Below are 25,992 nucleotides of genomic sequence, written 5' to 3' on the forward strand. Positions count from 1 at the left end.
GGAAATGGAGCAGTGTGCTATCAGTGGCCGTGCTTCAGCACGGGTAGACTGAACCCTAGAGGGGACTTAAAGTCAGAATGGAAGTGCCAAAGTGCCAGCTTTGATTTCTTTTATTTAAAAAACAAGTGCTTGCTCAGAAACAGCTTCCGTAAGCCAGTCATGAAACTAAGTTTAGATTGCTCTGTTGGCCCCATCATTTGGGGTCACTGGAGTGTGCTTGTGGAGCTCAGAAGAGAAAGCCAGATGGCAGGAGAAGAGGTCTCGGGTAAACTCATAGCCTGTCTCCAGATCAACAGCTGGGAGGACTTGAAGAATCTGAAGGGGTACATTTTCCAGAAAGATTCTTAGCACTGGGGTGATGGGCATTTCCTAGGACAGAAGTTGCTGCAGGAGATTTTGTGGTATTAGGAAAAGAGTAACCACCATTGGCCAAATGCCTCCTCTGTGCCAGACACTTCGTACAAAAAAGCCTCACAACCACCTTGTGATGTAGCTGCTATTTTTAATCCCCATTTTACAATTGAAAAATATGAAACTCTGAGAAGTAAAGTAACTTGTCCAGGGTCACAGAGCTGGTGACTGGTGGATCTGAGATTTGAACACAGGTCTATCTGACTCCAAAGCCTCTGATCTTCCTACCACACTACTCACTGAGGCACAGTTGGCCCCAGAAGTAACCCTGACCTGGAGTCATTGGGCTTACTTACAAATTCTGCACCCCTGAAATATCTAATTTGTTATCAAGACTTAATTTGGGGTCCTGGCTACTTCTCTGCAACCTGTGATCAATTGATCCCATGTACTTCCATTTCAGTTATCATAATCTATAAAGTATTCATTAGATGATGAACTAAATTAGATGATAACTTTCCTTTTCCTCTTTTCCTTTATCCATAGAGCCTTCACTAGAAGGACAACCACAGAACTTAAGTAATTACTGGGCCAAATTGGACAGTGATTTCAGGCAGTCTAGGCCTCTAAGTCACAGGCCAACAATTGTGGGAGTCCATAGCTTGGGTCCCTGAACACTTGGGGACCCTCGCGGAGGCCCAAAGGACAGAGTGATGGATTCAACCACATGACAATGCCTCAACTAGCCTCTCTCAACATGCCAAGTTTAAGACCTGGAACCAAACAAATCACCTCAAAAATCTAGCTGCTTGAGTCATGGACAACACAGACTACTTGTAAAAGCACAGAAAATACCTATAGCTACCATGGTACAATTCTCAAGAGAAAATGAAACCATGACAATGTGGATCAGCAAATTAAACAGTGATAAATATCATGGCAGTTGGAAATTCATCTGAGTTCTATGTGTCACATGAAATACAAACTCTAGAAAGTCATAGGCGAGATACTCAGCTTTCCTGAAATGCAGTTTCCTCATCCATTAAATGGGGACAATAATACCTACCTGTAGCACATAGTAGGTGCTCAATAAATGGCAGCTGTTTCATTTCCATTTCCCCCACCCCACTCCCACTCCCAGAGATACAATTTAGCATATTAGAAGGGTGAGGGTCATGGAGTCAGACAGAACTTATTAGCAAGTTATTTCATGTCTCTGAGCCTCAGTTTCCTCAGCCATAAAGTGGGGATAATGAAACTTACCTCACGGGGTTTATGTGAGGATTAAATATGAAAAATATGTAAAGGTCCTCCTTCAGCGCATGGCACATAGCAGGTAGGTACTGGTACTTGATAAATGGTAACTCTTATTTACAATGTAATTGGCCACTGACAATATGGAAATTGAAGGGCTTTTGGAACTCCTTTGGAGAAAATAACCTATCCCACTGGGAAATAGACAATTTTCCAACAGTAAAATGCACAGTTTTGGAAGTAGCCACATCTTTGTTATCTGTCCCTAAGCTTGGGGCTAGACCAGGCACATAAAGGTAACTGGTACCAAGGAAGGGTAATGCAGGAAGCTGCAGGCTCCATAAACTTCATACTCAACTGCACACTAGACACCAGAAGGTTGGTGGATGTGGGATGCTTACGATATTTAAGATGGCACCCAGGAAATTAATCAAGATGGATGCAAAGATGATGACGTTCCGGGCCAAATAGGTCTCATTAATCCAACAGCAAGTTTTCCGGAGGATGAGGGGCAAACACTTATAATCCTCTGCTGTGGTGATAAGGACAAGAGCCGAGTGCAGCATAATCAGAATGGAGAACTGGATGGTCATTGGCATCACTCTGCAGGGAAACACAGAATGTTGGATCATTAGCATCAATTGTCTGAGCAACACTGAAATTCTATTCCTGGTCTCCCTTTCCCATCCCTTGCATCGGACAATTCTTTGAAAGGTCTGTTTGTCCAAGAAAAAGGTTATGAGCAGGAGAGATTTTTAAAAATTACATACATCCCTAGAGCACTCTCTCTATTGAGAAACTTTGCAAAAAACCGAATATTTGGCCTGACTTATTGCTCCTGCCCACTTTTCCCCTCTTCTTTTATTATTAATTTTTGTCACTAGACAACTGCTGTCATGGAAACACACCACTCTAGTTTGGTATCAACACTCTGGCTGTGGGATGAACCCACATACCCTTTCCCTTTCAAGGTGGGTTTTATGAAACTTTCTCCCTCCATCTATCCTGATAACAAGAATTGGATTTGGCATTGGTTTTAAGTTGCTCAGTTTGGTTCCTGGTTACTGTGGTTTTCATGGACTATACCATAAGTTATTTGAGACATGGGTAAGGAGAACTCATCCTTGTCCAAGGTATCAGCATTGCTCTCGAGTTTACATCTTGAGTTTCAAGCTCTCATCAAAACTCTGTCCCATGGTAGCCTGTGTCGGTTGGACACCTGTGCTTGGTGTCAGGATGCTTAGTAAGTCTGTGATCTAAAACTCCATCTCTGGAGGCATCTTTAACTCCTGTTTCTCCTATCAACCTGTTTATCACCATGCATGCTGCTTTTCCTTGGGAATTAACTGTTCTCAACTCTGTGTCTAGCCATTTATATCCTACACTGGCAGCTCTAATTTTTTCATCGCTATTTCAGTCAGCAAACTCATGCAGGTGTTAAAGGGTACCTTGATAGAAGTGGTGGGAGAGTTTATATCTGCTCCTTTTTCTATAAATTGAGGTGTATTCATCTGGCATTTAATATCTTCCATTGGCCAGTGCTAAATAAATGTGTGTTTAGCAAATAAAGTTGAACTCACCTTCTTTTCCTAGCACTATCTCTTACTATCCTCCTCCTTAAACTTCTTATGTAATATTAATAACAGTAGTATAAATAATGTATTGAGTTCTGATCATGTGTTAGCTACTATGCTGAGCATTTTATATATAATATCTCATTTCCATTCCTTAGAATAAACCAGAGGTCTTTTTATCTCTTTTTTTTTTTTTTCCAGATGAAGATTCAAGGCTCAGAGGGAAGAAACCTCCCAGGCATCATACAGTTGGTCAGTGTTAGAGCCAGAACTTAAAGTCCACTCTGTTATACCATTCTGATATTCTAATCACTTTGGTAAGTAATAGATCTCCCGTGTTTGCATTAATCTTTTCTGCTTTTATGGTTTCATCATAATATTTATTCATTCAACAAGTCTTCTTCCTGGGTATACAGTGGCAGGCATCAGGGGTACTGGGGCCAAAGACACCTCTTCCTCATCTAGATGATCACAACTGAGAGAGGAATATAAATATGCAAATGATAAACTATTTATATACTATGCTAGGATCTATAAAGAGTTATAAACAAACATCAATTGAAAAATAGGAAAGGGAATCAAAGGAGGCTTCATAAAAGAGGTAACATTGGGTTAGGCCATGAAGGTTAAAGAGAAGGCTTACAGATAGGGAAGAGCAGGGAGCATGAGCAAAACATCAGAAGAATGGGAGTGACCAGTGTCTTCAGAGTTTCCCAATAACCCAGGCAGTGTGGCTGTGCTCAGGAGCTTTGTCCTGTAGGCAATGTGCAGACGGAAGTAATCAAATATGTGTGTTTGAAAGACAACTGTGGTGGGAGGTGGAGGATGAAGTGAAGAGGAAACGTGTTTAGCAGATTTAAATAGTTGAGGCATGAGTTAACGAGGGAGGAACACAGGAACAGTATGATAATTGGGGGATGCAGGGAAAGATGTGGAGGTATATTAATATGTGTTTTGTATGTATGTGTAGGGGGTATTTGAGAGAGGGAAGTCATTAAGGATGACACTAATGTCTTTCCATTGTAACTGAGTAAGTGCAGGAAAAGAAGCTAGTCTGTACAGGAGATAAGCTGATAAAGTTGATTTTGGACACAATGGATGTTTGGTACTTGTGGATCATTCAGGTACAGATATATAGATGTCCAGGCAGTGAGGGACAATTGAGGAACTCTGAGGCTGGAGGGAATAGGTGGTGATTGAAGATCGAGGAGTGGAAGTATTTGCCCAAGGATAGTGTGTACAGCAAGAATCAAGAGGACCCAAGATGAGCTGTGGGAGATGCTAATGGGCTGGAAGAAGAGAAGGCAGCAAAGGGAATTTACGAAATGTGGTTAGATAAGCAGGAGAGCAGGAGTGCATGGCATTGTGGCAGCAGGGGGGATAAGAAATTCACAAGGAAAGAGTAATCAAGAATGTCAATTTCCTCTGCATGGTGAAGCTACCTTAAGACTGGAAAGTGACTCCTCCCACAGCCTCAGCTATTGTTGGTAGAGGTTTTGTTTTGTTTTTCACTGGCAAAGTTTTGATTTTATGGATCACCTTGACAAGAAATCTCTGTAGGAGTTCTATATAAGAACAGAAGGTTGGTGCATCAGTGAGTTCCCAGAGGGCTCTAGGCAGATGGGAAACCTCCCTCCAAACAGGCTGGAAAAACACTCCCTGACAACACACCATTATTTCTGGGCACCGGGGGAGATAAATGAAAGAGAATGCAGGTGGATCATTTTGTCAGGAAGTCCCATGAGAGAAGGGGCCAATTGCAAGGCTCGTGTGGCTCAGTCACAGGAGGCAACCAACCAGGATAAAAATGTCTCTTTTCAAAGTGTGAGGCAGAAGCAAACCAGGGAAAGGCAGCTTTGAAAGATGCTCAGCTGAAGCCTCAAATTCTTACATGGCCACTACTGCCTGTGGACCTCCGCATGGCATACAGGGCTTTGAGTATCTGCTCTTGGCTCTTTCCTGCTTTTTTTTCCTCCCTCACCCTTCTGCACCCCATGGTCTGGGCAATGTTGAACTATGTGCAGTCTGCCCCCAGTGCTATGCACCTTCTTCTGCCTTATGGGCACTTAACATGGCGTGTCCTGTTCTTCATGTAAGGCTCAGCTTTCCTTTGGATTCTTCCATGACACCTGGCATAGGGCTGAGTACACAGAAGGCGCTCAATAAGTATTCATTGACTTATGCTTTTTCTGGGAAGAGAAGACTCTGCTCTTCCCCTCAGAAGCCTTCATAAGGAAGAAGACTTCCACCTACATGCCCAGACTATTCCTCTGCCTGCTCACTATGTTTCTCCAAGGAAGGAGGAAGGGTGAATCCAGAAACTGTCAGAGGTGCTCAGTGGACCTCATTTTCCTTGGAGGGCAGGGTCATTGTTAAAGGTCAGTGTTTATGCATAGTTCAGATGCTTATATTCTCCTTCTCTTAGATCCACTGAGACGACAGGGAAGCCAGAGCCTTGATCTACCCTATGGGGGGAGGGCTGACCATCTTTTCTCTTTGGCCGGGGTATCTCTGCCTTTAAAGAAGAAAGCCCAGGTTGGCTTAACCCTGGCTCTGGGCACAGATGGCACCTTCTCAGGTCTGCCTCATTCACCTTTGGCGCTGGTGGGTGTGCGCTGGTTTGTTCTTTGGCAGCATCATAGTGGTAGATCTCATACCAGAGTTTAATGGTGGGATCTGAGGGCCAGCAGAGAAGAGATTCAGGATGGAGGCCATGTGATCTCTTGACTTTAGCCACATTCTGTATACCAGCTTTTATCATAGTTTTGCATAGGCTACATGGGCAATTGTTTGGAAATTTGTAAAATTGATTTTTTTTTTTTCCCATTTAGCGATTGAACTTTTGTGTAATCTTTGGCATGGTGGGGAGTTCATCAGGGTATCTGCAGGGCTGTGTGGGAGGATTTGCACACAGAACCCACCTGAGTGCCTGACACAGTTTTAAATGACTTTCTTCTTGGTTTGCTGTAAAAGGGAAAGGGAGGTGAAAAACAGGCAGTGTGCTCCAGTGGCAACAGCAAAGCCTTAAATGTTTGAACCTATAGTTCTGAAGCATAACTAGTAGTGCGGTCATGGGCAAGGTAATAGATTCCTCTGAGAATTACTTTTTAACCTGTAAAACCGGGATTTTTTAAAGCCTACGTTTTAAAGGAGGCTCTGAGATTAAACAACGTCATAAAGTAGTATAATACACATTTAAAGAAATGTTAGTTCTCTTTCTTATTCATCATGAAATTCAGGATATCAAAGGCACATTAAAGTTCTACAGCAAGGGTATTAATTACAAGATTAGCTTTTTAAGCAAAGATATTAGCACTGTATATTAAATTTCTCTGGAAATCTCTGCAGCAGTTCCTCAGTATTCATTTATTTCTTTACATGTAAACATTATAACATCAGATTGTACATTTTATCTAATTGTAGAGCCACTCAGGCATCCAGGAGTTCTGAATTTGCTTTTGCATTGTTGGTGTGCATAAGAGGCAAGGAAACCTTTCATTTCTGAAATCGAGTCTCAAAAGGAATGACAGGCTTTGAAAAGTTCTATCCAAATCATTTCTAGACATTAAGTCCTAATTATTCTCTGCAGTCTGTCTTTAAAATGGTTTGTATTGATATTGTGGTTTGACATTTGCTGGGAAGGCAGGAATCAGTGGGATGAGTGAACAGCCTATAGCAGCTTGCGGTGCAATAGGAAACAAAAACTCAGGTTATACTGAAAGATGGCACTTGGACAACACTTTAGAATCTGCAGACTCGATGAGTGCAATAGTGTATCTGATCCTTGCAGCAACCCTGAAGAAAGATATTCTTAGCCCTTTCAACAGATGAAAATACTGTGACTCCAAAAAGGAATTTACCAGAAATAGGCTTGGTTAACTTAATTTTTACTGCAGTCTTGGCAAGTGGGCACTATCATTCCCATTTTACAGATGAGGAAACAGAGGTTTCAGAGAGGTTAAATGCATACATATAGGTAGTATAATGCACAGAAAATAATAAGACCCAGTGCCTGCCTCTTTCCTTCCTCCTTCCATCCCTCCCTCCCTTCCTTCCCTCTCTAGGTCACTATCTCTCTCTCTTTTCCCCTTCCCTCCCTCTCCCTGCGTCCCTGTCTCTCTTTCTGCATCTTTGTCTCTCTCTCATCACCACATGCAGACCAGATACATTGTTCTATAGTCACAAGAAGTATTTTCTAGTCTTTCCTTTGTTTACCCTTCTTGGAGAGGAACATCTGTGCGCAGGTGGAAATTAAAGGAAAGAGCTGGGTAAGCACTGTCTCTCTCTCTCTCTTTCTCTCTCTCTCTCTCTCTCTTTTATGCCAGAGTCCATTAATTTTTGCTTTGAGGGCTAAGAATTAGCTGTGGTCATATGAGTAGAGACTGCCTCATCTGCCAAAAAAAAATCCATGACAGAAGAAATGCGAGTGAAAAGCACCCACCATCTGTTCAGTTACAAAGCATCAAACAGAAACAAAATGAGTTGGAGAGGGAACCAGCACGTATTAAAGAACGCTTTTGCTGTGTCTGGGGTAAATGGGCCACCCAATTCCCACAGCATATGGATTGTCTGGTCAGAGTTCAGCTTCCTTCATTGTCAGGATTTTTCTCTTCACTAGGTGAGGTTGGGGTGTGGGCTGTATTTCAGTTACGGGCTTCACCTTGAATTCTAGAGTCGGAGACTCCTTCTGACTAGCTGCTGTGTGAGGGTCCAGGTCTCTTCCCCCTGAACCCCAGGAACCAGGGCATCAAGGCTTGCTCCCCTCCCCTGCCCCCCTCACACCACCTGGAAAGAAATCCTGTCCAGGCCAGCTGGGAAGCCTGAGGCTCGTTTCTCGTGGAGGACAGTGGCCCCTTCTCCTGTCCAGTGCCAAGTACAGATCCTTGGGCTTATCCTGGTCTTCTCCATCTCTCTCATCCCCCACATCCAGTCAGTCACTGTGAACCATCAACTCTCTGCCCTAAATATCTTAAAAATTCTTCCTCTTCTGTCTACCCTTCTGCCCACCCTCTTGTCCTTATTATTTCTTGCCAGATTTTTTTTCAATTGCCTCCTAATTGGTCATCCCAAATCCAGATCTCACTCCTACCTCTCCACCATCCCCATTCATTATGAGCCTTCTAAACATGAATCTGATCACATCACCTCTTTCATTAAAAATGCTTCAGTAAAGACTCCTCTGCCAACCAGTCACAACTCCTTAAAGAGCTTCACAACTTCTACCCTCCAGAATGCTCTATTCCCAGCCCTTCCTCCCCTTAATCCTTCTCAGTCTTTTCCATGACCTGGTGAGCTCCTTTAGGAGCCAGGTGAGCTGTCACTGTCATCTCCTCTGGGAAGCCTGCTCCAGAGGCAAAAGGATTACTTTTGCCTCACCCCAACTCCCACACATCGAATCCCAGCTTACACCTTTCCTATCACAATAGTCCTCACCCCATATGATAGCTGTTCGGCTAATTGTCTTTTAGTCCTACTGGATGATCAGCTTTATGATGACAGAGACCCTGACTGTATATCCCCTCTCTCCAGCACAAACTGTCACACTGATGTTTGTCACGTTTTTGCTGGGAATGTCAACACCTTGAGCTCCAGGAATCCAGAGGAAGCAACAGACACGGCCATTCCCTTCTTGTCTACCACCTTCCCATCAACAAGAGTGACTAGAGGAGCCCAGCAGATTTGGCTGAATCTTGCAAGGCCCCACCAACACTCACAGCTTGCCACCCTGAGGTGCCTTCTCTCAGGACCCTAGTCCTCACAGGCTCTTAGGCAGTCAAGAAACTCATTCTTTCCTGGTATTCTCTGGTACCCTTCTTCTGATTTATTAATTGGATAGCTATAAATACCTACATACATAGCATATACCTATCTACCTATGTGTCTACCTTCGTAATATATAAGAAGCTATGTATGTAGTATATGCACCTGGACAGATATATATATATTCCTTATGTCTTAGTCTAATTTCACCAGAGTATACAGTCCAGGAGGGCAGGGATTTTGTTCTTGTAATCTTTTTTTGTTTTGAGATTTATTCCTAGTGTTTGGAACAAGTCTGGAACATAATAACCATCAGTGGTATTGGTGGGAGGACTCCTAGTCCACATTTGGCAGCAGTAGGTTGGCCTCCCACCGCATTAATAACTTTAAAAACGGTAAAATGAAGCATAAAGAAAACCACACAAAAGTACAGCTTAATTCGTTCTTATAGTGTCTGCCTTTGTAATGACCATCAATTCCTGACATAGAACTTTGCAGGGCACACCAAAAGTCCATCCATGAGCCCTGTCTGAGTCATAATCCTCTCTCTCAACCTCAATTAATCACCTTCCATTTCCATTTCTTTATAGTTTTATCCTTTCTTTATAGACACTACAGTTTAGTCTCACCCATTTTTATTAAATCTGATTTGTCTTTTAAATCTGAAAATCTATAACTTCTCTCTTTATCCTTTTATCTTCCTTACAATGTATTTATTGAAAAACACATGCCTCTGACCCAGAGCATTTCTCACTCTCTGGATTTTACTGGTGTGTACTTATTCAACATTCTCTGTCCTCTGTAATTCCTGAAAACTGGAAGCTGGATTCAAAGGCCTGATCAAATGTAGGTTTGATCCCACTGGTAAGACCATAGGTGGTATTGTGCGCCCCCACTGGGAGGTATGGTTGTCTCTCTTATTTGTGTTGATAGCATCCTCTGATGCTCAATTTGCAGATCCATTAATTCATTATGGGTTGGAATATGATGATATTTTAATTCTTTTATTTCTTTAAAATGTTTTAGCTAGGATATCATAAAATTATTTTATGATATTTCCCCTCACTTACTATTTAGTGATTTTATGGTACAGTCCATACAGAAAAGATACTTGTTTATCTCACTTTTTTACAAGTTTTCTAGATAATCAGCCAGTTCCCTATCATCCACTAAAGACTACAGACTTAAAAAAATCATTACAAACTCATAATGCTAAATACATTTGCTGGGTTTTCATAAGTGTTTTAATAATTTTCCCTGTTACAGCTCAAATTATTCCGTCTTTGGACAGTGGGAACTTCTATAATGTGGCTCCTGAGTTCTTTTGACATGATCCTAATAGTGTTTGATGACATCCTTGCTTTCTTGTAGGACAAGATGTTCTAGGCTTGTCTAGCATATTTCCTGCTCCAGCCCTAAAATTAGCCATATCTCCAATTTTTTTTTTTTTTTTAAAAACAGAGATATTACTTCAAGACCACAATCTAGCCCTGAGGTATGCTCATAGATGCAGAGCTGGTCATTCTTTCTAAATCTTCCCATAGGTGTTTCTCCAGTCCAGGATATCATCTTCCATTTAATTAGTTGTTATGTCTCCTTAGGTGCCTCTTTGCTGTGACATTTTCTCCGACTTCCCTTGGCTTAAATGACTTTGACAGTTTTGAGGAACACTGGTGAGGTGTTTTGTAAACTGTCCCTCAATTGAGATCTGTCTGAAATTTTCTTCGTGATTACATTATGGGTTTGGGGAGGAAGACCACAGAGGTTATGTGCCATAGTTACTAGATCCCATCAACATAACTTATCACTGTTGGTGTTAACCTTTATCCCCTGGCTGAGGTAGTGTTTGTAAGGTTTCTCCATATTCTCCCCCTGTACATAGTTTATGCTTTGGGAGAAAGTCACTTTTGCTGTTGCCCATACTTAAGGAGTGGGGAGTTATATTCCTCCTCACTGAGGATGGATTATCTTCATAAAATGTGTAGACTTTCTCTGCATGGAGACATACTATTAATTTATATTAATATGGACTGGTGGATATTTATTTTATATTGTAGATTATAAATAAATACTACATTGTTTATTTTGTTCCTCAATTTATTCCAGCTTTGGCCCTTGGTGGCTCTTTTGTTGGCTCCTGTGTCCCTTTGAAATACTCCCATTATCATGTATATGTGTGTGTGTGTGTGTGTGTGTGTGTGTGTGTGTGTGTGTATGTATGTTTTAATACATTCTTATTTTCTGGCCCTATGAGATAGCCAAGGTGAATCTTGTATATTTCCTGCCCCACTGGTAGAATCAGACAGTTCTCCAAGGATCCTTGGTTCCTTTTATTGGATATTGGCATTAGAAACCAAGATGTGAGTGGTAGATGTGCTCATTACCACTGAGGTGTCATTGTTTCCAGGCCCTCTCTACTGACAAAGAAAGGAAATGAATGTGTATATTCCAACCTGTGCATATAAACATATCTATAAATATTCCTACATGTAATCATCTCTACCTATATTAAGCTATGCATGAGTTCATACAGATGTCTCCAACTCTAATCCATTACCACAGGGATCTTTCTAACTTTCTCCCTTCGCTTGTATGTAAACTTCCATTCCAACAATGAGAAAACTGACTCCCACCATCTGCCATTCATTTACACAATTGTTTAGTTCCAGTATACACATAAAGGTGTTGCAAATTCTTAATCCATGCCTCAGTGGGAAATTCCTATATCAACTAGAGTACAGTGCTTAAATGCAGTTTCTCTTGCCTTTAATCCTACAAACTTCTCTCATTTTCTTTTTTTTTTTTTTTTTTTTTTGAGACGGAGTCTCGCTCTGTCACCTGGGCTGGAGTGCAGTGGCCAGATCTCAGCTCACTGCAAGCTCCGCCTCCCGGGTTTACGCCATTCTCCTGCCTCAGCCTCCCGAGTAGCTGGGACCACAGGTGCCCGCCACCTTGCCCGGCTAGTTTTTTTTGTATTTTTTAGTAGAGACGGGGTTTCACCGTGTTAGCCAGGATGGTCTCGATCTCCTGACCTCGTGATCCGCCCGTCTCGGCCTCCCAAAGTGCTGGGATCAAACTTCTCTCATTTTCAAAGCTACTTAGTACACCGTTTTACCCCCCACATCCCCTTCAGGGAGGTTGCTTCATACACTTTTAACATAGATTCTTTTGTCACAGTCTGATTCCATCATGGGATCCCCTAAACTCCTAAATAAAATGTTTTAAAGCCTGTATATGTTAAAGTTCATTCTCTGTACTGTAAAGTTTTATAGGTTTTGATACATGCATAGTGTCAGGTATATACCATTACAGTACACTGAATGAACCACCTTAAAAAACATGCTGGACTTCATCTATTTAATTCTCGTTTCCCTCATTCCCCAAACTCTTTTCACCTAATGATCTATTTACCATTTCTATAGTTTTGTCTTTTCCAGAACATTATATAAATGGAATAATATGTATAAAGCCTTTCAAACTGGTTTCTTTCACTTAGGAATATGGCATTTAAGGTTCATTGATGTTTTTGTGTGGCTGATATCTTATTCCTTCTTATAGTGGAATCTTACTTCATTGTCTGGATATGCCACAGAGTTTTTGTTGTTGTTCCCTCCAGCAAATGGTATTGACGGTTATTTATTTATTTACTTATTTATTGATTTATATATTAGTCATTGTACTGGGTATGTAGTGGTAGGTCATTGTTTTAATTTAAATTTCCCTTATGGCCAACGATGTTGAGCATTTTTCACATGCCTATTTGGTATCTGTATATCTTGTTTGGTGAGTTGTTTGTTTAAATCTTTTGTCCATTTAAAAAATTGAGTTGTTTTCTAATTGTTGAGTTTTAGGAGTTCTTTGAATATTTTGAATGCAAATCTTTTCCCAGATACATATTTTACAAATATTTTCTTCTGGTTTGTGGTTTGTATTTTCATTCTCAAAACAGTGTCTTCCATAGATCAGACATTTTAAATTTCAGTATAGTCCAACTTATACATTTTTTCTTTCATGGATCATAATTTTGGTGGTGTGTCTGAAAACTCATCACCAAATTCAAAACCAATATTTTATTTATGTTTTCTTCCAGAAATTTTATAATTTTGCATTTAGGTATATAAACCATCTTGTGTTAATTTTTGTGAAGGTTTTAGGTCTGTGTATAGGCTCAAGTTTTTGCATATGGATACCCAATTTTTAAATTTTATTTTAAGTTCTGAGATATATATGCAGAATATGCAGGTTTATTACATAGGTATACATGTGCCATGGTGGTTTGCTGCACCTATCAACCTGTCATCTAGGTTTTAAGCCCTACATGCATTAGGTGTTTGTTCTAAAGCTCTCCCTTCCCTTGCCCTCCACCCCCGACAGGCCCCGGTGTGTGATGTTCCCCTCCCTGTGTCCATGTGTTCTCATTGTTCAACTCCCACTTATGAGTGAGAACATGCAGTGTTTGGTTTTCTGTTCCCGTGTTAGTTTGCTGATAATTGGACATCCAATTTTACCAGTACCATTAGTTAAAAAGAATATCCTTTCTCAATGGAATTTTCTTAGCATCTTTGCTGCAAATCAATTGATTATATTTGTGTAGGTCTATTTTTGGGGCTTTCCTTTCAGTTCTATTGAGCGATGTGTTTATTCTTTCTTTAGCATCATACTGTAGCTTCATAGTAAGTGTTGAAATGAGGTAGTGTGAATCCTCTAGCTTTGTTGTTATTCTTTTATGGTATTGTGTTGGCTATGCTACATTCTTTGTCTTTTCATATAACCTTTAGCATTGGTTTGTTGATATCTATAAAATAGCTTGCTGAAGTTTTGACTGACAATGCATTGACCTATAGATCAAGTTGGGAAAAATTAACATCTTAACAATATCAAGTCTTCTAATCCATGAACACAGAATATCTCTTCATTTATTTACATCTTTGATTTATTTCATCAGTGTTTTGAAGATTTCTATACAGAGATCTTATAAAAATTTTGTTAAATTTATATTTAAGTATTTCATTTTTGGTGCTATTGTAAATAATATTGTTTCTTTAATTTCAGATTTCAATGTTAGATTGAAGATATAGAGGAAAACAATTGACTTTCGTATATTGACGTTGTATTCTGTGACTTGACTATATTTGTTTGTTAGTTTTAGAAATGTTTTGGTGGATCCTTTGGGATTTTCTGTATAGAAAGCCATGTCATTGGTGGATAAACGTAGTTTTATTTCTTCCTTTCTGATATGTATGCCTTTTATTTCTTTTTTGTTGTTTTGTTTCAATAGCTGGGACTTCCAAAATGATATTAAATACAAGTGGTGAGAGTGTATTTTTGTTTTGTTTCTGATATTAGGAGGGAAGCTCCAGTCCTTTACCATTAAAGATGACGTTATCTATAGCTTTTTTTTGGGGGGGGGGAGATATTCTTTATCAAGTTGTAGAAGTTCCCTTCTATTGCTAGTTTCCTGAGAGTTTTTAACATAAATGGACATTGAATTTTATCCAGTGCATTTCTTTGGCAATTGATATGATGATACAATTTTTCTTCTTTAACTTACTAATATGGTGAATCACTATTGTTTGATTTTAGAATGTTGAATAAACTTTGCATACCTGGGAGAAGTTCTGTTGGACCAGGGTGTATACTTCTTTTTACACATTGTTAGATTTCATTTGCTAATATTTTTTTGAGAGATTTTATGTTGATGTTTGTGAGATATTGGTTGGTAGTTTTCCTTTACTTCAATGTTTTCACTGGGTTTTTGTATTAGGGTAATATGACCCAATAAAATGAATTAGAAATTGTCCCCTCTCCTTCTGTTTTCTAAGAGGTTATGGAGAAGTGGTATTGCTTTTTCTTTAAATATTGGTAGAATTCACCAGTGAAACCATTTGGGTCTGATGTTTTATTTCTTGTAAGTTTAAAAATTATTGGTTACCTTTATTAACTAGATATAAGACTATTCAGATTGTCATTTTCTTCTCATTGGAATGTAGATAGTTTGTGTCTTTCAACAAATTGGTCCATTGCATCCCAGCTATCAAATTTATGGACATAGAGTTGTTTGTAATGTTATTTTCTTATTATTTAATGTTCATGGGATCACCAGTGAGAACCACTTTTTCATTTATGATGTTGGTAACTTGTGTCTTCTTTTATTTTGAGTAGCTTGGCTAGAGGTTTATCAATTTTATTGATATTGTCAGAGAACTAGATTTTAATTTTATTTTCTTTATTGTTTTCCTGTTTTTAGTTTTATTGATTTTTGCCCTAATTGGTAGGATTTATTTTCTCCTTTTTGTTACAAGATTAGCTAGCTTTTTGTTCTGTAGTTTCCCAAGGTAGAAGCTTAGATTGTTATTTAGATCTCTTTTCTTTTATAATATATGCATTTAATATAAATTTCCCTCTAAGCACTGCTTTCATGGCATCCCACAAATGTGGTAAGTTGTGTTTTCATTTTCATTTAGTTCAAAATATTTTTAAATGTCTCTTGAAATCTTTCAGTCACGTGTGATTGAAGAATGTGTTATTTAATCTCCAACTGTTTTGTAATTTTCTAGCTATCTTTCTATTACTGAATTTTAGTTTATCTCCACTGTGACCGGAGAACATACTTTGTGTTATTTTTCCTCTTTTAAATTTATGAAGGTGTGTTATGGCCCAGAATGGGGTCTACCTTCATTACTGTTCCATGTGAGCTTGAGAAGAATGTGTTTTCTTCCACTGGGTGGAATAGTCTATTAGTATTGATTAGATAAGTTCAGGTTATCTATATCCATAATGATTTCCTGCCTACATGATGTATTAATTACTGACAGAGGAATGTTGAAGTCTCCAACTATAATAGTGGGTTTATTTATTTTTCCTTTCAGTTCTATCAGTTTTTGCCTCATGTAGTTTGACATTCTCTTGTCAGGCACATAAATGTTCATATTGCTAATTCTTCTGAGAGAAATGACTTTTTAACCACTATGTAATTTCCATTTTTATCTTTGACACTTTTCCTTGTTCTGAGTCTATTTGGTGTGAAATTAATATAGCTACTTAAGTGTTTTTTTGATTAGTGTTAGCATGATATATTTCTTCATTTCTCTAACTTATTTGAGTCTAAATCTATAGTGGGCTTCTTGTATACAACATCTATTTGGGTCTTTTTTAAATCCACTCTGACAAGCTCTGCTTTGTAATTGGTATATTGAGACCATTAACATCAAAAAGTAATTATTTTTATGCTTGGTTTAACAGCCATCATCTTTGTAACTATATTTTTCATCCACTGCATTTATTCTTTGTTTGTTCACCTTGTTTAACATTCTCTCTGATTTTGATTGAGCATTTTATATGATTTAATTTTATTTTTTTCTTAGCATATCAATTATATTTATTTCTTTAAAAAACTTTTTTTAGTGTTTGCTCAAGAGCTTATAATATGCATTTTAAATTAATGTAACTCAACCTTCATACTACTTCATGTGTAATGCAGTTACCTTAAAACGAAGCATTCCCAATTCCTTCCTTATGTCCCTTGTGACATTGCTATTGTTCATCTCACTTTTATTCATATTTATAACCACCAAATACATTGTTAATCTTGTTGCTTTAAACAAAAAATAATGTTTTAGATCAACTAAGATTAAGCTAAAAACATTTTACTTAACTTCATTTATTTTTTCTCTGATGCTCTTTCTTTATGGAGATCCAAGTTTCTGATCTATATTATTTTCTTGCAGTTTGAAGAACTTTTTCACATTTCTTACAGGGAATGCTGGCTAAAAATGTAGTTTTTTTCTGAGAAAGTATTTCTTCTCTACTTATAAAGGATATAGAATTCTAGGTTGATGGTTTTTCTTTCAATACTTTAAATACTTGACTCCATGCTCTTCTTGCTTATGTGGTTTCAGACAAAAAGTCTGATGTAATTGTTATCTTTGTTCCTTTACAGGTAAGGCAATGTCCTTCCTTCTGGTAAGATGATGTACTTCACTGTGGTATCCTTTAACATTTTCCCTTTGTCTTTCCTTTTCTGCAGTCTGAATACAGTATCTTTTTTTTTGATGTTTATCCTGGTTGGTTACTTTTATTTAACCAAAGTATTTAACCTTTAAAGTTCTGTGGTTCTGTGATTCTGTGGTTTGTTGTCTGTTATTAATTTTGGAACATTCTTAGCCATTATTACTTTAAATATTTATTTTGCTTAGTTCTCCTTTCTTCTCCTTTTGGTAATCTAATTATGCATATATTTCTTCTTTTGAAATTGTCCCAGAGTTCTTGGATGCTTTGACCCATGTTCCCTGCCCAACCTCCATTCACTATTTTTCTTTGCATTTTGGTTAGGGAAGTTTCTATTGACATGTCTTCAAGCTTACTGATAATTTCCTTGGCCCTTCTGAGCCTACTGATGAGCCCATTGAAGGCATTCATTATTTCTATTAGGTGTTTTAAAATTTTTATCCTTGCCTTTTATTTCCTTTGATTTTCTCAGAGTTTCGATCTCTGTTTATATTGCCCATTTTTTTCTTGAACATTGTCTACTTCTATTAGAACCTTTAATATATTAATAATAGTTATTAAAAATTCCCTGTAGGATAACTTTAACACTGTTATATCTGAGTTTGGTTCTGATGATTTCTTTGTCTCTTCTCTTTTTTTTTTTTTTTTTGTATGCTTTGTAATTTTCTGTTGAAAACTGTTCATATTGTATCAGGTAATAGAAACTGAAGTAGATAGATATTTTCTGTGAGGATTTATATCACTCTGGCTGGGAGTTAAGCTATGTTTAAGGTTTGCTATAGCTGTATGTTCCAGTAGCTTCAAATTCCTCTAGAGTATTAGTTTCCCCCCTTGATGTAGGCTTCCCTATGTACTCTTCCTCAGAAAGAATCTGTGTCTTGCAGTTCTTTCACCTGTTAGTATCCATGGTTAGTATACAGGGTCCTTGTTGGTGTGATGTTAAGGTATGGGGAAGAAGGCTCTGTCAATCTTTTTAATTTTCTTTTTGACTTAAAAAATGATGTTCTTTCTTTCACTTTCTATAGCTCTCTTTTTTTTTTTTTTTTTTTTTTTTGAGATGGAGTCTAGCTCTGTTACCCAGGCTGGAGTGGAGTGGCACGATCTCAGCTCACTGCAAGCTCTGCCTCCCAGGTTCATGCCATTCTCCTGCCTCAGCCTCTCGAGTGGCTGGGACCACAGGTGATCACCACCATGCCCAGCTAATTTTTTATATTTTTAGTAGAGATGGGGTTTCACCGTGTTATCCAGGATGGTCTCAATCTCCTGACCTTGTGATCCACCCGCCTTGGCCTCCCGAAGTGCTGGGATTACAGGACTGAGCAACCGCGCTCGGCCTCTATATCTCTTAAGTAAGTAATTTTTGCTGTGTTTATGTGCTGTATGTTCTCTTTTGCTGTCTTCATTTCTGAAATATATATATGTTTTAAATTTTTATGTATTTCCTGAGTTCTCGTTCCAAATTTCTAAGTTTTTCTAATTTTGGTTAGGTTGTTATTTCATGTCTTGAACCACATTAAGTGAGCTCCTTTTAAAAGGATAGGTTAAAATTTTGATATATTTTGTGGGCAAGTCTTTCTGAAGTGCTTTCAATGACTATAAGAAGATTATTCTACTTGTTATTGTCTTATTTTTTATAATAGCTTAGTATAGGATTGCCATCAATATATTTTGTTGCTCATTTTTGTGTAAAACACTTCTTTGAACTTGTAGAAATAGCATGGTTCAAGATTTTTTTTTTTTTAACTCTATAGCGCGTTCTTTTTGGTTGCTTTCATGTGGTGTTTCAAAACATGATAGCTAGAATCCCTTCCCACTTTAACCTGTATAGCCCTTATTGTAAGTGATTTTGATTTCACTCACACAGTTCCTTTCAGGGCTTTATCATGAGAGGGAGATTAGATGATCAGTTTCACGAGTTCATAGTGTCTTGATGGTTCCAGTTCTTTAGGCCTTTCAAAATGCTATTGAATTGAGCAAACTCCTTCCCACTTTCATTTGCTTTCTTAATTTGGCTCACAGCACTTCTCAGTGCATATCTGCTGGCTATGTTGAGATAGATCCTTTTGTTCCCCGGTGTGACATGCCCAGTACTTCTTTCTGCTTTCTCCCATACAGGTACTGATATCACACACATTTTGGGGTCATTGGGGGATTGTTGCAACCCACTTCTATGTTGGAATGTTTGGTCTATCACCCTTTTTTGTTGTAAATATAGTCTATGAGGTTTTGGTTTTGCTATCTAGTTTGTCAAATTTGCAAGAATTCTGAGACATTAAGAAATATACCATCTGTGCTATCATCTTCCCGGAATCCCCTCTCTATTTCTAATGCACCCTGCTAATTAGGGGGAAAGTCACGCATGGCCAGCCCTTGCATATTAGTTATCTTGAACATCTTTCTTCCACAGCATCATGCTACAATCTTCCTAAAAATCTCCTGGGGTTCCTTCCTGCCCTCAGGATCAGTTCCAAAGTCTTTAACATAGTTATGAACATTGAACTTCTGCTGATTCTCTCCTTTTTCAGCCATAGTGTCTACTATATTCTTGCACAAGCCCTTTGCTATAGGCTCTCACATTTACTCACTATTCTATAAACACAAGGTCTTTCTCACTTGTATGACTTTGCCAGAGCAGTTTTCCAAATAGAATAATCTCCTACTTTTTCTCCCTCATCTTACTCAACTCAAATCCTTTTCTGCAAATTTTTCCTTGAAGTCATGTGGTCAGAATGAATCACTGATTTTGATGCAAAGCAGTCTTGTAACTAAAAGCACAGACTCTGTCTCTGGGTTCAAATTTCAGCTCAGCTATTACACAGACATGTGACCTGGGATAAATCCTCATCTACAAATGGGAATTGGAATGCTGCCTCACTCATCAGTTATTTTTGAGGCTTTTTGAGACAATCCATGTAAAAGATGTAGTACTTTCCTGGCATGTATAAGTGTTTAGTAACTGGGAGCCATTGTTAATGTCTTTGTCACCTACTAAATTATGTCTTAGAGGTTACAGAACCTCTTCTTCCAAAACTGTATCATCCTCAGGGGCTATAATGTTCCTTTGCCTGTATTAAGCATTTAAAAAATATTTGCTGATTTTTTTTTTTTATCACGTGAAAGGGGAAAACTCATGGTAAATATAGGGAAAAGGCAATTTAGCTGAGAAAAGAGGTAGGAGCTAGCTTATAGTTTAGAGGAGATGAAAAAGCATGGCTATTGGACTAATCCAGAACTAGCTTCAAATCCTGGCTAGAGCATCTATAACCTGGGCAGTATGCGTCTAATAGAGGGTTAAGAACCCAGGCTGTAGAGCTAGTCTTCCTGGGTTGAATCTAGGCAGTGACATCTTGGAACTATGAGATCTTAGGGAATTTATTTCACTATTATGAACCTCAGTTCCCTCCTCTTTAAAGTGAGGATAATCATGGCACCTACCTCATGAGGTTGTCATGGGGGATTCCAGAAGCTTTTGTATGTAAAGTGTTAGAACAGTGGCTGGCCACAAACAGGTGTTTGCATTATTGTTAAAGTGTTGATTTTGCAGACCCAAGGAGGTATGATGCTGTATCTGTGAATGAATTATACTAACAAAAGCACAAGTAAATGGTGATTGAGGTTCTTATACTTATTTTCTGCATTCACGGGTGTCATGTCAAATAAGAGTGGGGCCTATTTTCATTTTGGTCGTTTTTATTAAGATTGGGAAAAAGATTATTATCTGGGCAGAGTTTTGAGATTATTAGCAGAGTAAGACAACCAGAATAGACATTGAAACAGTCAAACATTTTGGTATGGGTCCTGGACTCAGTTATTTGAAATTCCGATCCTTTGAAAAGTCAGCTGGCTGACTCCAGGTGAGGAATCTCACAAAGATATTTCACCGGATCAATTAGTTCTTTCATATTTACCTTGAAGAAGGAAGCAAACTTTGTATTGCCGTGATAAATAGAAGAACGATAAACGCACAGACCAAGTTTGACTTGAACACTTCATCCCTCATTTGAGAATACTGTAATTAAAAAAACAGAGAATGAATTACTTTGCAGCAGAGTTGGGTTTTGGGAGAATGAAGTTTTAGCGATATTTGAGGTTGAGGGAAACATCAAGAAGAAACAAGGCAATTAGATTTTTTTTTTTAAATTAAGAATAATTCATATCTTAATAAAACCTTCACAGAGCATTATCCCCATCCCTCCTGCCAACTTTCCAGTGAGAGCCCAGGAGTAAATACAGTGGGAGGGATACTTTGTATGAGCTTATCCAGTTCTTCCCCTCCCTCTGAACTAACATTATTTTAACAGAACAGAGGAGCGCACATCCATATATGCAGCAAATCAAATTCGCATTGACTTTCTTCATGAGTAAACTTAAGTCATTTAAGGATCTTGCACTGTTTCGTGTTAAGTTTGGGAACACAGGGAAATGTTTTACGAGGAAGTCTTTCTGCCTCCTTTTCTTATTAAAAATAAATTCTCAGGCTCTTAAAATAGAAAATAGCCTGAGAGATCTCCAGCTAGTGCAGCCCTTTCATTTCACAGAAGAGAAACCAAGACTAATAGACCAATATGCTTGATGCCCTTCTGTGTCTGCTCAAGGCAGCCCTGGGGAATGGTGGTAACTTTATTTTGATTATCCAGAGTACTCAGTAATTTCATTGTCTAGCTTTAAAAGCTTCTAGAAGGTCAGCACTCAATGCGTATTTGCCTTACTTCTGCCTAGACTCTTGAACCATCTTGGAGCTACTAAGCTGGGGAATATCTACTTCTTCCAGAAGGTGGGAAGTTTTTTAAACTGAAAAAGACCTTAGAATTAGCCTAAACCAAGCCCCACATTTGACCTTAATGAGAGAGAGGTCTAGTAGCCAGCAGGTTATTTTATGTTGGGGGTACAGAGAACTAAGCATCACTTTGGAACTTTGTAATCCCTGATTTGCATTTCATGGTTACTTCATACAGGAAGTTGGCAAATAGAGGTCACATAACATCTTAGGCTCCATGTCCACAATACCAAGACAAGGTTTCAGTCAGGTCAAGAAATAGTAAAATCAGTCCAATCTGTTGTTGATGTGGTGTTTGCAATCAACAGTTACGTGATTTTTATTCTCTTCTGACTTCTTGGTATGGTCTGGGTTTTAGACTGAACCCCGCTTCTCAGTGTCATAGCTAAGGTTTGGAGAATATCCTGCAGTTGTTGAGCTCTCTGGGTGAAGCACCATGCTGTTTAGAGACTGCACAGTTATTGATTTTGCAGGGCAATGCTTTTTCTACTCTCCAGTATTAAGGCCTCTGTCCACTTGCTGACAACCTGCTTATTATCTGGAGGGGAGCCAGGAACATGGCTCTGAAGAATCACTCTAAGCCATCCTCAATCCCGATAAAACCACAGAAAGCCTATATTATTAATAGTTATCAATGGTGCTACCCAAGAACAGGTCACAATCATAGAGGCCTACCCAGAGCAGCTGGAAAGTTATTTAGCCACAAAACAGTTAATTCAAAGAAAGATAAATGTTTGAATTCCTTCTAACCACAAATTACAGAGGATCTAATTATTCTTTGTTGGCTTACTGGTTAATTTTCTTTTTTGAGATGGAGTCTCGCTCTGTTGCCCAGGCTGTAGTGCAGTGGTGTAATCTTGGCTCACTGCAAGCTCCGCCTCCCAGGTTCATGCTATTCTCCTGCCTCAGCCTCAAGAGTAGCTAGCATTACAGGTGCCCGCCACCATGCCCGGCTATTTTTTTGTATTTTTAGTAGAGACGGGGTTTCACTGGATTAGCCAGGATGGTCTCGATCTCCTGACCTCGTGATCTGCTTGCCTTGGCCTCCCAAAGTGCTAGGATTACAGGCATGAGCCACTGCACGCGGCCATCTTACTGGTTAATTTTAAACCAGCATGGTTGCATAGATTTGATAATGAACATTTAAAAACAGCAGTAATAATAATTTTAGTGTAGTTAATCAGTATACTAAAATTCCTCCTTTTCTTCTTCTTCTTCTTTTTTTTTTTTGAGATGGAGTCTTGCTCTTGTCACCCACGCTGGAGTGCAATGGCACGACCTTGGCTCACTGCAACCTCCACTCCTGGGTTCAAGTGATTTTCCTGCCTCAGCCTCCCAAGTAGCTGGGATTACAGGCACCCACCACCATGGCTGGCTAATTTTTGTATTTCTAATAGAGATGGGGTTTCACCATGTTGGCCAGGCTGGTCTCGAACTCCTGACCTTGTGATCCACCCATTTCGGCCTCCCAAAGTGCTGGGATTACAGGCATGAGCCACTGTGCCTGGCCCTTTTCTTCTTTTATGTCATCCATCATCATCATCATCATCATCATCATCATCATCATCATCATCACCTATCATCGTCACTATCATCATCACAGCATCTTGGAGTTGTAATTGACCATTGCCTTCCCAATTCAGAAATCCATTTCATAACATTCTTGATGTCTACTCAAATGTCTGTTGATTATCATCCGATGACCTTCTCTGCTTTACCTGGGAAAGTGGGTTTCTTTTCTCTGGTCCTGAGCAGGGCATCTCAGGATTCCAAACACCCTACACTTGAACACTCAGATCCTGAGCCTGACAGCTCATTCCTTTGTAAAGGCTTCCTTTCCATTATTGGCCCATGATCCTATGAAAAGATCCTTTCCTATAGATCCCAAGCCTGAGTCTCTGTGACTCCTTTCATGAATGTTTTTTACTGATGACTTAAAAAATGTCACATTATCATCATTTGTGCAGACTAAAGTTGCAAAAGATGTTATATTTTCAGTTTTCTTCAGATGGCAAATAGGGTGGAGACAAAGTGTGAAGACTTACTTTGCTTTCAGATCTGTCATTATTTTATTGTGAGCAAAGCCAATTTCCTTGAACCTCACTTGTCTCATCTGTCAAATGGGGACATTAATACAGCTCTTAAGTTTGGCGTTAATGTAGTTCATAAGTTTGAAGCATTCTATTATTTTCCCGTTTGAACTTGAGTGCCTAGCATAGCCACATAAAAGAAGAATCTTATAATATTTGTGAAGTTGACATCATCAAATATAAAATACTGGGTTTCAGAATGTGGTGCATTGTTACTTTGGAAAAGCAAGGAGAGCAGGACTTCGCAAAGAAAATTCCTAATTGGCTCAGAATGATAGAGTACTGAGATTGAGTAGTGATTCATTTCACTTCCTCCTGACTTAAAGGTCTGAGCACTCTGGCTCATAGCTTTATTAAGTTAGTTGTGTGCTTATGCCTGCCAAAGCTAGAGACTCCTTGTCTCATCCCTGTTCTGTCCTCACCTGGCCCTACTTATCCTTTTATATCTCAGTTGTGAGCATGAACTAATCAAGAGGTAGATTAACTGGATTTGAATCCCAACTGTAACACCTATGGACAAAATCTTTAAGCTTTCTATGTCTTAGTTTCCTTATCTGGAAAATGGATATAATAATAGGAATTATCTCATAAGGGTTACTGGGAGAATGAAATGAGGTAATATATATAAGATGCTTAGAACAGTGCCTTGCACATGATAACCCTGTATAAATGTTACCTACTGTCAATCAATTAATTATACTTATTTTACTTCTATACTTTCATCTATGTGAACCTTGCCTTTTCAATGGTGTTGCCTTGCAGAATGCTGTCTTCTATTCCTCTGTACCGTATTATACCTTGCACTCAGCGGTGACGCCAAAAGTGTTGTTGACCAATTTTTCCACCATGTTATAAAAGATTCTTCTAAAGAAATTATGATCTCATGTGTGTTTTTTTAACTTGGAAGAAGATCCCATTCTCATTATTCCCCTTGCTTCTTGAAAGATTACCCACCACCGGGTAGAATTCTTAACTTTTATAGGATCCTTAGGAAAAGTGTTTTTGGAAATGACCTGTGAACCCTTGTAATTTACTGAGCCCTTGGTCTACAAGAGAACTTGGCAATCACACACACACACACACATATATATATATATATATTTTTTTTCAGATAAGAAACTTGAGGATCAGAAATGTGAAAGAGCTTGTCATAGTCAGTTGGTGGCAAAATTCAGACACTTGGAACAAATTACAAATACTTCCTTGGAGATCTTAGATTAGGATTTGGAATATTGTCATTTCTCAATCTTTAGGGTCTTAGTAGATTCAAAAAAGGGTCAAAATCTAGGGTAAGGAATTTGAATAACAATGACTAATATCTAGTGCAAGGCTGGTGCTGTGCTACGTGCTTTACATGAATGTTCTCATTTAATTATTACAACTCTTGAGGAAGGTCTTGTTTATCATATCCTCACTTTGTAGATAAAGAAACTGAGGATTTGAATACCTGAGCAACTCAATCACACCTTCACAGATTGCAAATAGAGAATCCAAAGAGCTTTGCTCTAGAATGCAGGGTCTCACTGGCTACCGCTTCCTTGCTATTTTCAGAGTAAGGCTATCTTGTTCATAGAAGCATGCTCAGACTTCTTAGGTATATTTCAGTGATGCAATTTATGATACAAAGAAAGGGAATGTATTAAAAATTTGAGCCTATGTAAATCTTGGTTAGAATGAAAGTGAAGCATATAGACAAAGAATGGATATTAGAAACAGCCTAAGAATTAGTTTAAGAAAATGCCACTGCTATATTTTCTTGATTGATGAATGGATCCTCAGCACAATGCAATGCAAAATAATGAGCCCCTTTTTAGGCCAGGATGGGTGAACTGATAATAGGGAAGAAAACAAAAGATGGTAGATTTTATTTAAATGCAACAGAAGACGAGTGACCACAATCTTCAGATGATAAAGAAATCATTTCAAAAATGAAAATTCCTATTTGATTTGATGAAATTCAGACTCATTCCTTCTGAGGAAGTGGAGCAGGATAAACTTGTGTTTCATTTTATTCACGTCTGGGGATTCTGGCCCTGAATTATCTTGAAAGACATATTCAGAAATGAAATCATAGTCATGAGGGTCAGTGGGTTTTTAGATCCACCACAAAGAAGCTGGGAAACCCCAGTCTGATCACAGCAAAAAAAAAAAAAAAAAAAAAAAAAAAAAAAAAAAAAAA

At 38.6% G+C, this 25,992-nt stretch overlaps 1 protein-coding gene across 2 annotated transcripts in view; it reads right to left on the reverse strand.

Annotated features, from left to right (window-relative positions):
* Positions 1-25,992, reverse strand: part of ADCY8 (adenylate cyclase 8) — a 269,745-nt gene that overhangs the window by 71,662 nt on the left and 172,091 nt on the right. Inside the window, exons 9-10 of one of the 2 annotated variants that reach the window (XM_023222984.2) lie at positions 20,855-20,955; positions 2,007-2,208 (exon numbers count right to left, since the gene is read on the reverse strand). The exons of the other annotated variant lie outside the window; for it this stretch is intronic. Of the exons in view, the coding sequence (XP_023078752.1) occupies positions 2,007-2,208; positions 20,855-20,955 (303 nt within the window). The remainder of the gene's footprint in view (positions 1-2,006; positions 2,209-20,854; positions 20,956-25,992) is intronic. 2 annotated transcript variants of the gene reach the window in all.

Source organism: Piliocolobus tephrosceles, chromosome 7, assembly GCF_002776525.5.
Source record: "Piliocolobus tephrosceles isolate RC106 chromosome 7, ASM277652v3, whole genome shotgun sequence".
Classification (NCBI taxonomy): Eukaryota; Metazoa; Chordata; class Mammalia; order Primates; family Cercopithecidae; genus Piliocolobus; species Piliocolobus tephrosceles.